Source organism: Panicum hallii, chromosome 9 (assembly GCF_002211085.1).
Source record: "Panicum hallii strain FIL2 chromosome 9, PHallii_v3.1, whole genome shotgun sequence".
Classification (NCBI taxonomy): Eukaryota; Viridiplantae; Streptophyta; class Magnoliopsida; order Poales; family Poaceae; genus Panicum; species Panicum hallii.
The window spans coordinates 1,864,741-1,880,932 of NC_038050.1; the positions used below are offsets into that span (position 1 = coordinate 1,864,741).

The 16,192-nt window shown below is 50.0% G+C and overlaps 3 protein-coding genes across 4 annotated transcripts; 2 read left to right on the forward strand and 1 right to left on the reverse strand.

Moving 5' to 3' along the window:
• Positions 1-1,621: 1,621 nt before the first annotated feature.
• LOC112873930 (AP2-like ethylene-responsive transcription factor TOE3) lies at positions 1,622-5,785 on the reverse strand. Of its 2 annotated transcripts, XM_025937034.1 has the most exons (10): positions 4,946-5,744; positions 4,793-4,818; positions 4,659-4,689; positions 4,485-4,572; positions 4,256-4,401; positions 3,708-3,752; positions 3,500-3,606; positions 3,268-3,407; positions 2,866-2,976; positions 1,622-2,108 (listed from the first exon to the last, which is right to left on the reverse strand). In XM_025937034.1, the coding sequence occupies exons 1-10, from the start codon at positions 5,326-5,328 to the stop codon at positions 1,896-1,898; spliced, it is 1,290 nt and encodes a 429-aa protein (XP_025792819.1). In that variant the 5' UTR covers positions 5,329-5,744; the 3' UTR covers positions 1,622-1,895. The 2 variants fall into 2 exon arrangements, with proteins under 2 accessions (XP_025792819.1, XP_025792820.1); XM_025937035.1 differs by lacking the exon at positions 2,866-2,976 and having other exon boundaries at positions 4,946-5,785.
• A 2,489-nt stretch (positions 5,786-8,274) lies between these two features.
• Positions 8,275-10,929, forward strand: LOC112873932 (40S ribosomal protein S23). Its single transcript, XM_025937038.1, has 4 exons — positions 8,275-8,411; positions 10,113-10,268; positions 10,354-10,480; positions 10,577-10,929. Exons 1-4 carry the CDS (start codon positions 8,407-8,409, stop codon positions 10,715-10,717), a joined length of 429 nt encoding a protein of 142 aa, XP_025792823.1. The 5' UTR covers positions 8,275-8,406; the 3' UTR covers positions 10,718-10,929.
• A 534-nt stretch (positions 10,930-11,463) lies between these two features.
• LOC112873931 (PHD finger protein ALFIN-LIKE 3-like) lies at positions 11,464-15,118 on the forward strand. The gene is made up of 5 exons (XM_025937036.1): positions 11,464-11,731; positions 11,823-11,855; positions 11,962-12,184; positions 14,374-14,494; positions 14,594-15,118. The coding sequence occupies exons 1-5, from the start codon at positions 11,626-11,628 to the stop codon at positions 14,861-14,863; spliced, it is 753 nt and encodes a 250-aa protein (XP_025792821.1). The 5' UTR covers positions 11,464-11,625; the 3' UTR covers positions 14,864-15,118.
• Positions 15,119-16,192: the final 1,074 nt, after the last annotated feature.

The following is a 16,192-nucleotide window of genomic DNA, read 5'->3' on the forward strand; positions in this document are numbered from 1 at the left end:
TGGCAAGAACTCCGGCCATGATCCGCCACTCCCGTGCGCCGGAACAGGGACGCTGCTGGAGTGCTGGGTGCTGGCCCGGCGAGCTCTGACTGGTGGGTCGTGGCCAATGCAATGACGGAGCAGTAAAAATATGATGGTCAAATCACTGAACCGGGCAGCGAGCCGGCCAGTGGGCATGGCCGAGGGGCCCTGGCGACTGCAGTTGGAACAGCGTCACGAGCCGGTGCCGGCCCGGCCCCTCGCTTTAACCTCCGGCCGATCGAGCAGCAGACAGCTGGGGCTCAAGCACAGGAGGCCAATGGCGATGGGCTCCCCATCACCAGCATGCAGTCACGGCTCCCCAAACGGGACATGGGGAGAGTCAGGAGAAAGCGCCGAAACCGCCATCACCGAAATGGGAGAGGCCGCGTCGCCATGGCCCGCAGCTGCCGACCTCGGGAGTTGGGGGGGCAGGAGGACGAAACGAAACCACGGCAACGCGAGCAGCGGGTGTGGGTGGGTGGCGTCGCCTATCGGGCGGAGCGGGCGCAAACGGGGAAATGACGAGAAGGGGGTGAGCGCGACGTGGGACGGCGGAACTGTGCCCGACGGGACGCACGCGGACACACAGAGAGCGCCTGCCCACCCATAGGGCGGGCGGCGGGGAAGGGAGCGCTCGCACTCGCAGCTCGCCCAGTCACTCGGTCACTGTCAGTCAGTAGCAGTCAGCCAGCACTGGGGCACTCCTGTTCCTACAGGCTACTACTACAGCAGGCAGAGTCGCAGTAGCCAGTACTAGCTCACTCCCTCGGTAGCTGCTGCTCCTCTCTCCCTCTAGCCAGCCCTCTGCTTTCGGGTGCGTTTAGATTGCAACAAAGTTGCAATAGTAATACTGTAGCGTTTTCGTTTGTATTTGACAAATTTTATCTAATCATGGACTAGTTAGGCTCAAAAGATTCGTCTCGTGATATACAATTAAACTGTGCAATTAGTTATTTTTTTTACATACATTTACTGCTCCATGCATGTGTCCCAAAATTGATGTGATGGAGAGAGAGTGTAAAAATTATAACATTTGGATGCATCTAAACAGGCCCTTCTTGCTCCGGCAGCACAGTGGCGTGTGGTAGCGCAGCATAGCATATCACCGTGCCTATCTGGCTAGCTCCACAAGGCTAGTATACCCACTAGCTTTCACTTCACTGTGCGGACTTAGCTGCAACAGTGCCGGCGGGGTGGGGCCCACACCCCATCAGGACCTGCTCCCCCACCCCTCCCAAAGTGGTGGGTGCCAATCGCAACGCCAACGGACAGCCGCTGACAGCCGAGGGAACGTACGAGGCACAGTTCCCTTTCCCCTCCGGCGGGCCCGCGTGTCAGCCGGCGCCACACCCGGGGGCCCGGCTACAGTGCCGGGCCAGGGGCTGCGCTAACGCCGCGGCTGAAGCGGGTAAAACGCAAGAGAAGTACTGTCAGATTTGCCATTTCCTCTCTCATCACTAGCTAGGGCTGAATGAGATCTGTTGGTTTTTGGTTTTGGTTTGGTTCACTCATCCTAAAATGCGAGTGGTCAGGGCAAACTTCTCATGCAAATTTCCCCAAAAAAGGGGGTCAAACTTCTGAAGCAACTTGTGTACATCCATGACCCGGCAGAAGAAGAAATATACTGATGCATGCATGGGTAGAAAAATCTCAACCATGACAAATCCAAGGCATTGTAGCAGTAGCCCATATTTTAACAGGGCACATACCAGGGAGGGAGATCAGCCATACTGCGTCTTCTGGCTCTCCCTTTCCTCCCAATAATAAACAACGGTTACCGGGAAGCAAGCTACGAAACGCCGCACGCACGAGATCAGCTCCTGCCGTCCCAGAGGCCCAACGCGTTGAGCCGGGACAGAAGGCTGTCAAGCGGTCTAGGGGAAGAAGAACTGGTGGTGGATCGGGAACTGCGCCGCCGGAGGGTGAGACGGCAACGGCACGCCGCCGCTCGCGCCGCCGGGGGCGGTAGAGAATCCTGATGATGCTGCAGAGTGGTGCAACGGCATGTGAGGGGAGCCCTGCATTTGCCATGCCCAAGTGGGGAATGGCTGGGCGCCCGGCTCAGGCCTTCGCTCCATGGTCCTTTCCTGCAGTTGCAACACACCACAAGCATCAGCATCTTTGTTAACTTTTGACCACAGTAACGGCTTACCTGAAAATCATTCAGCACAGGGATAAGAATGAAGGACCATTTGCCTTTGGTTATTCACCAAAATCAAAATGGCCTCAGCTAAGGATGATTATCGTTGAGCATGGAAGAATTCTTCAAAATTCTAGCTTTTTTTATATATTGGTAAAATCAAAACATATCTCAGGACCAAAGCTGCAACACGTGCTCACTGATCAGCGTACCAATATGCATCCCATGTTATGTCATGATGAAACTGTTAGACTGAACGAGACTGTTTTTTTTTTTCAAAAGACGCAAAATGGGCAGAACTGCGTGATCGAAACATCAATCAGTTCACACGCGAAACAGTAACACCAGTGAGTACAGAGTACCAGTACAATGCTGAGGGAGCTGACGGACAACTGCCCTTGACGTACCAAGAAAAAGGGCTGTAGTTTCCAAGAAACAAGACATTTCATTGGAAATTTCAAAATATGTTAACTGTTATAGGGAATCAAGCTACTACATTTTTCTCGATGCCCCCATTCATCAAACAAGAAACACAAAATGGAACTGAGAAATATAGAAGAAGACATGTTGACATATTTTATTTTTTTCTTTTCTTCTTGGAACACAGGACATGTTAACCCTTTTGGATACAATAACAGTTTGGACTATTTGATGCCTAGGAATAGCAGCAATTTGCAAGCATAACAGAAAGGTCTTGGTGATACCTGATGGTTCGGAAAGAAGCCAGGACAAGCTGACGAGTACAAGCGCTGATGGTGAGATGGTACAGCTGGGCTTTGGTGATACATAGGCCACGGGGACGATGAGCTCATCGGCTACAGCAAGATGTAGGTGCAAATATCGTAAGATCAATAATAGTCATAGGACCTGGACCACGAATTTATATCTCAACCAACCGCAGGCCAATCAAATAATCCTATGAATCCGTATGGTATGGCATAGGAACTATATCAGAGGCTAAGATTCCACATGAAGATCCAAGACAAGTCAGCCCGGTTGCTTCCATCTTAAGATTCTATTTTTTTCTGGATACCTTTTTAGCTACTGCAAGTAGAAAATACACAAAAATATATATCAATGGCAGAGTAATCTTGAAGCAAGTTTACCTGAGTGGTCATCGTATTCGACGATTCAGGGGAGTCACATGTTGCCTGGAGGCCAGCTAAAGTACTGTCCCTCTTAGGGTCTTGCACATTAGGTTGTGAAATCCGCAGATCCAAATCAACAGCATCAGCATCAACAATTGCTAAGAACATAGTGATAATTATGAGATACAGCCCGGATACTTTGGCTCGTATGACAAAAAAACAAGAACTACAGCGAGGCTGTTTGTAATACCCTCATTTTCGGTGTCAGGCAGGGCATGTCCTGCATTGTAGGAGCTAGGCTCGAAGTTAGTAACAGCTTCCCTCCCATTGAAGCGAAGGGCTGCCCTGTCATATGCCCTACCAAATCCAACAAACATGAATGTCAGCAAAATTAACGGAGCTGATAATATCGTTGGCATGCCCTTAAAGAAATTGAGCCGTGAAAATTATTTTATTACCTAGCAGCTTCAACTTCGCTGTCAAAGAGCCCAAGATAGATGTACCTGCATGTGAATTCCAGTTCAGAAATATATGTCTCGAGAAGGATGCCTAGAGTAGTAGGCTTGACAAAAATGGCCCTTGGCTAAAAAGCGCAAGAATTGCATTATCTGCAAATGCACATATGTGAAATCTAGTGGTTGCTGCAAATAGAATGTATCACATTGTTAGGTGCCATGGAAGAACAATTGAGTGGGGAAGTGCGTCTTTCACCAATATAACAGAGACACGCTAACTACTAGTAGCATGGATTATAAACACACTGACCCCAACTGAAATCACGTAGTTGTGTTCTTTGCAGTCACCTGCAAGCCTCAAGCACCTAACATGATCATAGACTGTGTGGCTTGATCACACCCATGCCCAATGACAAATTAAGCCATCCATATTTCAACATAATTTGCTCATAACTATGGATAAAAAACATTTGAGCTAAGCTAATAAAGCAGAAACGTTAAAACAGGGGCCACTATATATGCAGCAGGACGAAATTTTATTGCCAGCTTACTTCTTGCCAAGAAGTTGGCCCATCCTCGCCTCCCAGCGGCCGCACTTGTGCAGCGTCACGCCACGGTACTTGGAACTCCCTCTCGCGAACCCAGTGCTCTGTCGGCGGAGTATGTGCACGAACTCCTCCTTGGTCCAATTCCTCATCTGAAAGACACTCATCAATCCACTGCAAGAGATAGAGATCGATCATGGAGAAACTGCAGAAGCCATTTTGACGCAACTCTTACCTGCTTCAGATCATCCTCGTAGTCGCCCAGACTGAAGTTGATGTCAGCTTCGAGCCCGCGGAACTTGATCGCAGCTCGATCGTATGCCCTGCGTGATCCAAAATTACCATTTTCAGCGCACCTATGATCGAACTGCAGATCGACTTGAATCCAAGCAAGCCACAGCTTCCTAACCTCGCAGCTGCGTGCGCAGTGTCAAAGCCACCTGATAGAACATCATCAGGACAGCGAAACCAAATCAAACGCACGAAGATTAATCAGCAACTAATAAAAGCTCGAGCTCGAACTTATAGAACCCAGGCGCTCACCTAGGTAGACTTGCTTCCCGCAATCCCTGCCCCAATCAAGTAGCAGGAGCAGGAGGAGGAGGAGGAGGAGAAGAAAGTGAATAATAGTTCCATGAGCAGATGGATTAGTAGTAGATGGTAATTACGAAGCAGGAGAGGTCAGAGACTGAGTACCAGATGTGCGACTCCCAGCGGCCCGTCCTCCTGTAGAAGGTGACGCCCCTGTACTGCGAGCTACGCGACCTCGGCCCGCGCCGCGTCTTCTTCGCGGCCGCCACCGGTCTCTGCGCCACGCCGAGATCCTCGGCGCGGCGTGGCTGCCACACCGGCACCGGCGCCGCCGCCCGCTCCGGCTCGGGCGGCGGGGTCGGGGGCGGGAAGAGCTGCCGCGTCATGAATCCCGAGGAGGCGCCCGGCGCCATCTCGCCGGAGCAGTCGTCGTCGTCGACGGGGCTCCCGAGCAGGCCGAACCGGAAGCCGCCGTCCCCGGAGTTGAGGACGGACGAGCTCGACGTACCCGAGTCCTCCGGCGACGCCACATTGAGATCCAGCACCATCTCCGATCCGGGGCCCGCCGGAGGCAAAGCCCACCTCCTCCGCCCGCTCAAGCTTCAACTCACCGGCCAGTCACTCTGCCACCACCTCCTGCTCGGCTGCTCCACTACTACCCCACCCTCGAGCTCGATCGGCGGCTCCGACCAATCGACGTGCGCGTACGTCTCTATGGCGCCGGAGCAGGAGCAGCGCAGACACGATAAGTAGCGAGGTGTGAGGAGGAGCAGTGGGTGGTGGTGGTGGCCATGGGGTGGAGGAGTAGGACGAGAGGAGAGAGAGAAAGGGTAGGGGGAGCAGTGGGAGAAAAGGAAGGGAGATGGGACGTCGAGGAGGGTGAAGGGTATCAAAGGTAAACTATTTTTGTGCAAGGGAGCTTCGCTACGGGCACGCGCGCCTCCGCGACGGCGGTTAACGTGTCGCGCGGCGGCTCGCCGGAGGCGGGTTACGGAGTGGCTCCCTGCGTTTGCCTTGGGTTTTAGCTGCACTAGCCGCCGGTTATTTTAGCTGGTTCGTTTTAGTCATCTTTTATTATTTTTCTTTAGCCGAGAAAAAGTGGTTAACAAACATTGAAGATTTTTAGGTAGTATACCTTGAGGACTCCATACGAGGAACCAGACTTATAATATTTTTCTAATTTGGTTGATAATATTTTTCTAATTTGGTTGAATCAGATCCTATCATAAAACGTGGTACTATGAATGTGGTAAATGACTATGGGAATATTTGGTTTGCTGAAAAGTAAGTGCTAAAATATTGTGTCGGCAAATGACTTTTTGGGTAACATCACACTCCAATTGCGCAAGTGGATCAAAGATGGGTTCTGAATGCAAACGTTATTTAAGCTTTATAGTTGCAACGTAAAAGTTGATCCTTAAATACAGGAACGTTCAGAGCACACTATCATATCATATCGTAAACTCCAAAATTGCTAGTAACAACATGTATCCTTCTATACGACAAGTTGATGCTACTCTAATATTTATTTATTTATCTCGATAATTTTGAACATATCAACAATATTTTAATAAATAAATAATTCGAGAAAAGCCGCTGACAAGTGCCACGAATAAATAAGCTCACCGTGGCGCCGATTAGCGTGGCTTTCTTTGGGAAGCCGGCGACCGGTCTGACAAATGACAAAGCCACGAACCGAACGGGCAGATTGCCTGATACGGGATACCGGTTCCGTTGGCTGGCCCGAATCCGATTGGCTTGATATGCAGTGGCTAATCAGCAACCGACAATGGCGTTGATGAGATCCCGGGCCCCGTTCTCCCACTGCCCCGACCAATAATGCCGCGGCGAGCAGCGCAGTGGCCGCGCCACCATCGGTACGGCCGGTACTTTGTTTGCAAAACAAAAGCAATCCGCGCCGTACCCGTGGGCACGCTAGAAAAAGGCGCATTATTGCCAGACAAAATGCCAGACTAATGCCGCCGCACAGTGCCGTGGCGTGCTTAGCCTCGCCCGCCCGGGGCCTGGCTGTCCCTGCCCGCAACGGTCAATGCCGCCCAGCCCGTGCACGCCGCCGTCGACGCCCTGCCGTCCCGGCGGCGCGCGGCCGGTCTGTCCCCGCGCGCGCGCACGAGCGCCGGCCTCGTGGGCGTGACCGCCGCGGCCGCAGCGCGTCCGGCCCCGGCCAGTCGGGCACTCTATGCACGCACGCGCGCGTAGCCGACTAGCCGTCGGCGTAGCCCACCTCCCGAAACCGCAAAGAAATGCGCGGCGTCCGCGGCGAGCACGAGATGCACGCGCGGGTGGGTTGGGTTAGCTGGCGCTGGCGACGACTATCAGTGTCACCGGATACTCAGATCGCCTCGAGCCCAACCCCTAACGGTTCTGACCCATCCATCCATCAACCCATCAACAGTTGCGCGCCCCGTGCTGACGTGCCGGGGCTCAGCATCAGCTCAGGCTCAGCTGCTGCACCCGTCAGGTCAGGGGCTCAGCCGCTTAGGGCTCTGTGTGCCCGTGCCCGTGTGGCCGTGTCCCTGCCGGGCCTGTCCGTGCGCACGGGGCGCGCGCAATTATTCGGGGAGCCGGGAGCCCCGTGCCGGCGCGGGTACCTGTCCGTGCGGCTGTGCCGTGCCGTTGGTATCCGGGGGCAACGGGGAAACGTCGTCGTTCGCTTCGTTTCTAGAAAAAATGCGTCGGCGGCCGGCGGGTGGAACAGCGCCTTGCCCCGGGACAAATACACGCGCGTCGGATCCGCGCGCCGTCCCATCGCCGGCGGGGGCGCGGCGGGCGGCTAGCGCTCGGCGCCCGTGACGACGGCGGGGGAGGGACGGCGCTAGCGCCCTGCGCCAGCTTTGGCGCCGCCCCGGCGTGCACAGTGCTCTTCCCGACTTGAATGGGCGACCGGTCAGTGAGAGCCTGGCTCCGGCCTCGGGCTGGCCGGCTTCGTCTGCGCCGTCCGGCCGCCGGCGCCGTGCGTGGCGGGGAGGAAACGTGGAGCGGGACCGGCGGCTTATATTAACTGCCGGACCGCGACGCCGTGGACGTGGTGGCGCTTCGCACGGCTTTGGATCTCGTGGCGCGCCGTGAGCGTACTTGCTTCTTTAGCCCTCGTAGCGTCCGAGCCCGACCCATACTGTACGTCGTGACGTGCATTGAATGGGGTTTGATTTGCTATTTTGTCTCGAGCTGGCACGGATTTGTGTTTGTGGGCGAATTTCGGCGCGTGGACTCGATGATTGGGTCACGAACTGAAACCAAGGTGCTTTGGTGGGCTACTAGCCCACTACTAAATGCAGCTCACTACGGAGGGCTAACTTTACATGGCGTTAACGGCCCAAACAGGCAAAGGGGCTGCTGATTTTGCGCCGCCGTCTAGAATGGGGATAGATGGGCGCTCTGACCGAAGCAGCAAAAAAGTGGCCCAAATTAGTCGACCAAAAGGCCTTAGCCCATTTACTCGAACAAAGCACGAGCCCTAGCCCAGGTCCGACGGGATATAAACGCTTCGCCCACTCCTGGCTCCAAACCCTTGCGCCGCCGCCGCAGCAGCTACCTCCAGCGCCCTCGCCGTCGGCCGCCCTGCTTCCGCTACGAGCTAGGCGTCACCTTCGCGCCTTTCCAACATGGGGTAATTGAACATGCTGCATTCTCGATCTGATTTCCTAGTTCCTCGGCGCAATTCCGTGTTTTTTTTTCTAGATCTGTTAGATGCCAGCGTTTCAACACATTACCTTACGATACATTTTGTTTTCTCTACTTGTTGATTCAAAGATTTTTTTTTTGATTGCGTGCTGGGATAGATTGGATGCCGAACCTTTGCTTCATATGTTGGGTGTTATCGAATTACTATCGATAGGGTATCCTTCTATTCCTCGTTAGTGGACACGGTCTGTTACCTTGTTAGATGCATGATTCGTAGTTGGAGCTGCCGAGTTCGCATGGTTTCGTGTTCTCTGTTCGATTGTAATCATGTTTCTAATCTGTAGCAACTGAATTGACTGAAATGTTGCACCAATTAATTAGTCTAAAATGTTGGCATCACTATCGTGCTGAAAGTTTTGAGACTGTTGTCCATCATACAATTTACTTCTGTTTATACTAATCTTTCCTGAGCTGCTGGCATAAGCATGTACTTGATGCTGTGCAAGATCATTATGGTGCATCTACAATGCTGATTGCTTGGCAATATTATCTACTGCGAGTTTCTAACTTCTGTATACTATCTCCCAATTAGAAATTCTGAAGGTTAACAATCTGCATTAACATGTGCTATATTGATGCAAATATTATCTATTTGCACCTAGCCACCTACCTATATTGATGCATAAATCTCACTCTGACATGTCTAACTGTCAATACCTGTTTTTTATGCCTTTAACATGTGCTGAATAAAGGGATTCATAGAGTAGTTTAATGTTTGGTGGTTCCATTTCGTTTATCTTATTTAGAAAGCTGCATGCCACCAACTTGCACTATACAATCCTTATAAAATCAATTTGGACATTTTCACATTTAATCTGAAGAAATGCCCTCATAATGGAAGACATTGGTAGTGCTAGTGCGGCTCTAGGGCTCACTGGGAATCTGGGATATAATAGCATGTTTGTTTGTTGAGCATCAGAGATTACATGGTATCACATCCACTATCACTCTATCAATTATGCACAATGATTCAATTTATTTGCCTCATTATTTTCTTTGAAATGGTCACAGATATCTAGATATTTTCTTGTCTTTTGCTCTGACCGTTGTCTGATTTTTCATGTAGTTACTCATGTGGTTGCCACAAAAATAAAATCATATGTTTTTAGTATTAGGGTTGTCGTGCTTTTATTTAAGTCGATCTTTGTACCTACAAGCTAAAACTCTTAGGGCCATACTTTATTTAAGTCCAAGCATGAAATTCATTCCAAAATTGAAGTCTTATAGCAGATAATAAATAGAGTTCAGGTGTTATGGCACACAGTTTAATAGTACTCTGCTTTATAAAATTTGCATTCTGGCTGGCATTCCTTTGTAGCTGAAGCTTTAGCAGGTGATTATTGAATATGGTGTACACTGAACAAACAGTAGCTGTATTTGTTTCTTGATATTTATGATGTGTTTGATATGCTAGCCTACACTTGCTGTGTTATGCTAGTTGAATTGTTACGAATTCACTTCTTTGTTATGCTAGGTGACTAAGTACTCCAGTTGACATTGAAGACATGAAGTAATTTTGTTCTTTTGCTGTATGTTTATAATTTAAAATATTTGATGTAGAGTTTCATATGCTACACTTGTGCTCATGTAAGTTACATGAACACTAATGTCCGTAATTCTTCTGCAGTAAGACACGTGGTATGGGAGCTGGGCGCAAGCTCAAGACCCACAGGAGGAACCAGAGGTGGGCTGACAAAGCCTACAAGAAGAGCCATCTCGGCAATGAGTGGAAGAAACCATTTGCTGGCTCATCTCATGCAAAGGGAATCGTCCTTGAAAAGATGTGAGTTTGAAATGCACCAGCTGTTAATTTGTTCTGAAGAACAACCAAATTCATGAACACCTGACATGCTCCACTTCAATTGCAGTGGCATTGAGGCTAAGCAGCCAAACTCTGCTATCCGTAAGTGTGCCCGTGTCCAGCTCGTGAAGAATGGGAAGAAGATTGCTGCCTTCGTGCCTAATGACGGTTGCTTGAACTACATCGAGGAAAATGTAAGTTCTATTCCCCCCACTCATTTTGCACTCTGTGGCAAATCATGTTGTTCCTCGATGTTGTTCACTGCTAATTATCGCTGGCTATCCCTGTAGGATGAGGTGCTCATTGCTGGGTTCGGCCGTAAGGGTCATGCTGTGGGAGATATTCCTGGTGTCCGTTTCAAGGTCGTGAAGGTCTCTGGAGTTTCCCTGCTCGCCCTCTTCAAGGAGAAGAAGGAGAAGCCGAGATCTTAAAAATCGGTTCCCCCTTGCCGCAATGAAACTTGTAGTGAATGTTTTTGGGCCTGTGGCGCAGCTGAAGGGCTCTCTCATATCAGAACTCATGTTATGTCTGGATGAGCATCAGTACGACAGTGCCTGTATGGCCATAGTTTTGTTGAGAAGCATCTGAAATTGAATTATAAACTGCTTGGCGGTGTTATGTTATATATGGTCATGCCTTGCCATCGTGGTGTGTTTCTGGAATCGCAGCTGTTGAACTTGGGCCGCTGCGTAGGTGAAGAAGCCATCAGCCATGGATGGGAACCGACAGCTGCTGTGCTACCGAACACAGTACACCTGTTGACTGTTCGTTCACTGAAGTTATGAACCGATGGTGGGATCGACGGACCGGAAGGCGTCGCTGCTGCCGCGAGAACCTGATGCATCCTTCAGCGGAGCAGTGTAAAACTGGAAACTGCGATCTGATTCTGAAACGGGCCAGGCGCGGAGTGACCCACCACGGGCCCGGGTTATGCTATGCTTGACCTGGGCCGTATCCCTATCGGCGCCAGGTCAGCAGCCTATCCGGGCCCGCGCCCCCTAGGCCTCACCTAGTTGTCCCCTACCACCGCTCCAGGCATCTCACCTCCACGTGGGGTCGGCACGAGCCACGCGCTCCTGGCTCCTCGTGTCAGCGTCAGCGCCGCTACGAGGTGGCATCGCGTCGCGGGTCGCGGGGCGTGACCGAAACAAACGAACCCTTTTGCTTCGGCCGGGTGTAATAATAAAGATAGGCGAGGAAGCAAAGCCAGCCGGACGAATCCCAACTCCTGTGTGCGTTCGACTCGTCGGCCGCAGCAGCTGCCCGTCCCCGCCCCTCCGGCCGAGCACGCCGCCGCCACCGCCGGCGAGGGCGCGCACCGTCGGCCCGTCGCTTTCGCATGGATATGGCCCCCGCGTCCGTCTCGTCCAACCCGCGCTCGGTCGAGGAAATCTACAAGGACTTCTCCGGCCGCCGCGCCGGCCTCGTCCGCGCCCTCACCTCCGGTAACGACCGCTCCCCTCCGCCTCGCAGCAGCGATTTGAGCCCGTCACAGATCTAACGCCGCGCTCGCCTCTCGTGTCGTTGCTGGTGCAGATGTCGACGATTTCTACAGCTCCTGCGACCCAGGTGAGTGGGATCGATCCGCGGCGAGCTGTTCTCGGGTGCGTGCGTGGAGTGGTGGATCCAGGCTGGGGGCTGAGCGCATCGGACTTTTTTGTTTTCCTGCACGCAGACAAGGAGAATTTGTGCCTGTACGGCCTCCCCAACGGGACCTGGGCGGTGGCGCCGCCAGCGGAGGAGGTGCCGCCGGAGATGCCGGAGCCGGCGCTGGGCATCAACTTCGCGCGGGACGGCATGCAACGCCGGGACTGGCTCTCGCTCGTCGCAGTCCACTCCGACTCGTGGCTCATTTCCGTCGCCTTCTTCTTCGGCGCACGCCTCAACGCCAACGATCGGTACCAATGCTATCCCGACACTGTACACTCTGAATTCGATTCGCTCTTTCAAGCAGCCCCCTTGAGTTGGTTGAGGCAGTAAATGCTTGTTCTCTCTTTTAACTTCAATTTTTGCCGTTTTGCTGAATCGGTTTGTTTGTTTGTTAGATGACTGGGGAGTGGGGATACGCGTGTTCGTGTTTATGATCTATTTATTTTGTTTCACTTAGTGCATGTGTTTGCATGTGCACATGTTTGGTGTGCTCCTCTTTTTGTTTCCTTTGAGTGAATTAGGGTTCATGCTTTGGGGATGAGTTTACTTTATTGGCACCTTTGCATGCTGTTTTCCTTTCTCTTTCTTTTTGTTCATGCTACAAGGTGCAACCAGAATCACGAGACTTTACATTTCATAATAACACATTTCATAGGGTGGGATGTAGGTATTCGAATATCATGGGCCCATCAGTTCATTATAGGGTGCCAACCTCAGTGTCCTTTTTTCAACTTTATTTCAGAAAATCATGTAGAAAAGTTGAAGATCTTGTGCTTTTATGTGGCTCTAGAAGTTAATGTTCATTTCTTCTGTGAATTCTAATATCAATCCTATTTTTGTTTTAAAGAACAATGCCACAAGTTCTAGAACCAAAGCTTAAAGAGGCATGTACTAGCCTGAAGTCTTCTCCTACATTGATTGCTGGGCCATCTATTTCTGAACGCATTCTGACATCTTAATTGTAGGGTAATTTGTTCTTCAAAGATGTCTTCATGGTGGCTGGAGAGGCTGTCATTTACTGGTTGATACAATGTTTAGGATGGAAAATACAAACATACTTTGACCAAACTGAACAAGGACATGGAAAAAGGAACCCTTTTAACCTTGATGCCTTCAACTATTGCAAAGCATCCTACAATGTTACTGCTCGTTTGCTAGTTCAATTGCTGTACGTTTACCTGGCCATAATTTTAGCTAACCTAATCGGAAAGTTGGGAAGTTATATGCAGAATTTAGCGACAATATATTGCTTTTTTTAAGTTGGATAGTCCTAACAATTGTGTGCCAATGTACTGATCTGCTGCTATATGGATTGTTGAAAATACAGAAGTTATTAAGCAAAATGAGCTTATAGTCAATGACCATACCTTCTGATCTGCATGGGAAGTATATTAATTCATTGACATTTTTTAGTTTTCTTTTAAATTTCCAGATATAGCTCCTGCTATCCACATACTGTTCAAACCTCTTTTCTTTTTCTTGAGTACTTTGTGTATTTTTGCATTGTGTAAATGAAAAGTTTGATCGTTTCATCCTATTATATCTCTTGGGTCTCTCATGTTCATATTCTCAGCATTCCACCTGTCTGTAGTATTTTGCGTGCCTTGGTGTTAAGGGTGAGGTTCAGAAGTTGTTTCAACTTTGAACCTCCTTTGTTATTTGAGAGAGCTGATTATGTTCCCCTATGTGGCTCATTCTATTGCAAGTTTCCACTTACTAGAATCACAGTGAGAATTTTATGCATAATTAGTCCTCTGTATACCTTTTCTGGCTGGCACTTTCCGATTCCAGAGCATTTTCCAGAACCTTCAGTTTGCATACTTATGCTCTCTTGCAGCCTTAGCTCATCTATACAAATGAATATAAAATGAAATCACCTTAGCTCAATCCCTTTCGGAAGGAATGGATCGATTACCTTTTGTATTATAAGTTTATAACAACGAGCAATCTTTTAGCTGTTAAGCCATCATTTTTCGCCCGTAGGCCTGTCCTGTTTTGTAATACTGGAGCTTAGATTCTGAGTTTCTGGCTACTTCCATCCTTTAGGGAAAATTTTTGGTTTGCAGTATTCTTGTATTGTATCATTCTGTCAGCCATGCTTGCATCTTTTCTCCTCCATTATAGTGTTGTTCTGTCTACGTTTTTTATTCTGAACGTTTTATTGCACTATTATTTCCCAGAAAGCTAGTTAGATTCTTTGCCGCTGTACATAACCAGAACAATGTTACTGGTTTACTAGTGGTGTATTCGCAGCTCTTTATCAACTCATTTACAAATTAGCAAATTGGTAACCTCTGTTTGAAGAGATGTTGTCTGCTGACGTATCTCTTTCTAACCGTATGCACTAGGTAATTGATTGTTATAACAAATTATCTGTCAAGTTTGTGAGAAGGTGCTGCAGCCTCTGATTCGATTATTTGCCCCTTTTATTCTTCAGGAAGCGCTTATTCAGCATGGTCAGTGATCTTCCATCCGTCTTTGAAGCATTCTCAGACAGGAAACACGGCAGAGATAGGTCTGGCGTTGATAGCAGCGGCAAGTCCAGACACTCGTCAAAGGTGCCACATTCATCTTCCCAACAGTTAAAATTAAGCTCTGACTTCAGAAGCTGAGAACCCAGCTGCTTATGTTCAAAATTACACCTTTTGCTTGTACAGAGAGGAAGCGACGGCCACGTGAAGAACTCTAGAGCAACAGCTCCGGCTGCCAAACAGTACGATGATGACGACGACGAAGACGACGAGGAGCACACCGAGACCTTCTGCGGGACCTGCGGCGGCCTGTACAACTCGAACGAGTTCTGGATCGGCTGCGACATCTGCGAGAGGTGGTTCCACGGCAAGTGCGTGCGGATCACACCCGCCCGAGCGGACCACATAAAGCACTACAAGTGCCCGGACTGCAGCTCGAAGAAAATGAGGCAGTAGTAGCCGCCGGCCGGCGCTGACCTGTCTGATCTGATCGAAACCATACTCCTGTTGTCTGTCCGCAGCTAGCAGATGTGAATTCGTTCTAGAAACGTTGTTGTGGTGTTGTGTGGTGGTAGGAAGAGGCAGAGGACTGAATAGATACACGCTCGTTGCTCGTTCTATAAATGGCCCGTTAACTGTTCATCGTGCTGCCTGTCGTCCCTCAACTATTGTCCGAGGGTAAGTTCGTCCCTCAACTTTCAATTTGATCAATTTAGCCCTCCAACTTATAGTTTTAGATTAATCTCATCAATTATCCTAGTTAGTTGCTCATGTTAGCACGCCACATCATCATAGATATGTTTTTCACTGACTCATCGCTAGCAAATGTCATATAATCTTCTCACCTATTATAAGATCACTCAAATTCCATCTAATTTATTCTCTCTCATTTTGCACTCAGCCTAAACTATGTTTTCAGAGAAAATAAGGGTTAGTAGTGGCCTCAAAAATAGATGAAGGAGAGAGAAGATGCAAACAAGAGATATATAGGATATTTTGGTATGAAAACTTCTGCATAAAACACTTCCAAGATGATGTGGTATACTAATATGGACGACCATATAGAATGAGGTACAAGATTAACCGGAAAACAAAAGTTTAAGGGGACGCCCTCGAGCATATGAAGAAGGAATTCCATAAATTCCGTAAACATAAGGAATTCGAAGAATCGTTGAAAAAAGAAAGAACCATAAACCAGCTGAAGAAGGTTCCTTCAGACTGCTGGGCCGATCCGGGCTCGACACCCAGGGGCAGGAAGACGCCCTCGAGCTGCTCGAGCAATCCTTCGAGCCGAGCGGCTCTCTCCGCTGCATCTCCCAGCTTCCCTGTGCCCTCCGCCCCTGATCCGCCGTTGGGATGCCGTTGTCTCTTGCCTGCGCCGCCGCCATGGCCGGCCTCTGCTGCGAGGACAGCGGCCGCCCGCGAGACGGATGCGCTCGCTCTTCACGACTCACCGCGCGTCAGTGGTTACTCGGAGGGAATCCTGAAGCCGCGGCGCCGGTGCCTCGTCGACGCCGCACTCCGCCGCCGCCGCCATGGATTGACCTCCCACTTAAGACTTGACCGGACGTGTAACCGAAGGGGCACTTTTGTAAAATACCACCAGCCAATTCCCGTGACCCACGTTCCTGGCCGCGGATGCTCGATCCAACGGTTCAAAACCGTATGAAGTTTGGATCGCGATCCAATTCCGGGGTGTGTTTGACCGTTGGCCTCAATAGTAAGGACTATTTCGTAAAATGGCCGCCGCGAGTTTGCTCCACCACGTTGCGAGCGGCTTAGATC

Coding starts and splice junctions, on each gene's coding strand:
- LOC112873932 (XM_025937038.1), top strand. Junction 10,269..10,353: donor GGAATCGTCCTTGAAAAGAT/GTGAGTTTGAAA, acceptor CTTCAATTGCAG/TGGCATTGAGGCTAAGCAGC. Junction 10,481..10,576: donor TGAACTACATCGAGGAAAAT/GTAAGTTCTATT, acceptor CTATCCCTGTAG/GATGAGGTGCTCATTGCTGG.
- LOC112873931 (XM_025937036.1), top strand. CDS start 11,626: ATGGATATGGCCCCCGCGTCCGTCTCGTCCAACCCGCGCTCGGTCGAG. Junction 11,732..11,822: donor CGTCCGCGCCCTCACCTCCG/GTAACGACCGCT, acceptor TTGCTGGTGCAG/ATGTCGACGATTTCTACAGC. Junction 11,856..11,961: donor CTACAGCTCCTGCGACCCAG/GTGAGTGGGATC, acceptor TCCTGCACGCAG/ACAAGGAGAATTTGTGCCTG.
- LOC112873930 (XM_025937034.1), bottom strand. CDS start 5,328: ATGGTGCTGGATCTCAATGTGGCGTCGCCGGAGGACTCGGGTACGTCG. Junction 4,690..4,792: donor CGGGAAGCAAGTCTACCTAG/GTGAGCGCCTGG, acceptor ATGTTCTATCAG/GTGGCTTTGACACTGCGCAC. Junction 3,408..3,499: donor GCCTGACACCGAAAATGAGG/GTATTACAAACA, acceptor CTATGTTCTTAG/CAATTGTTGATGCTGATGCT.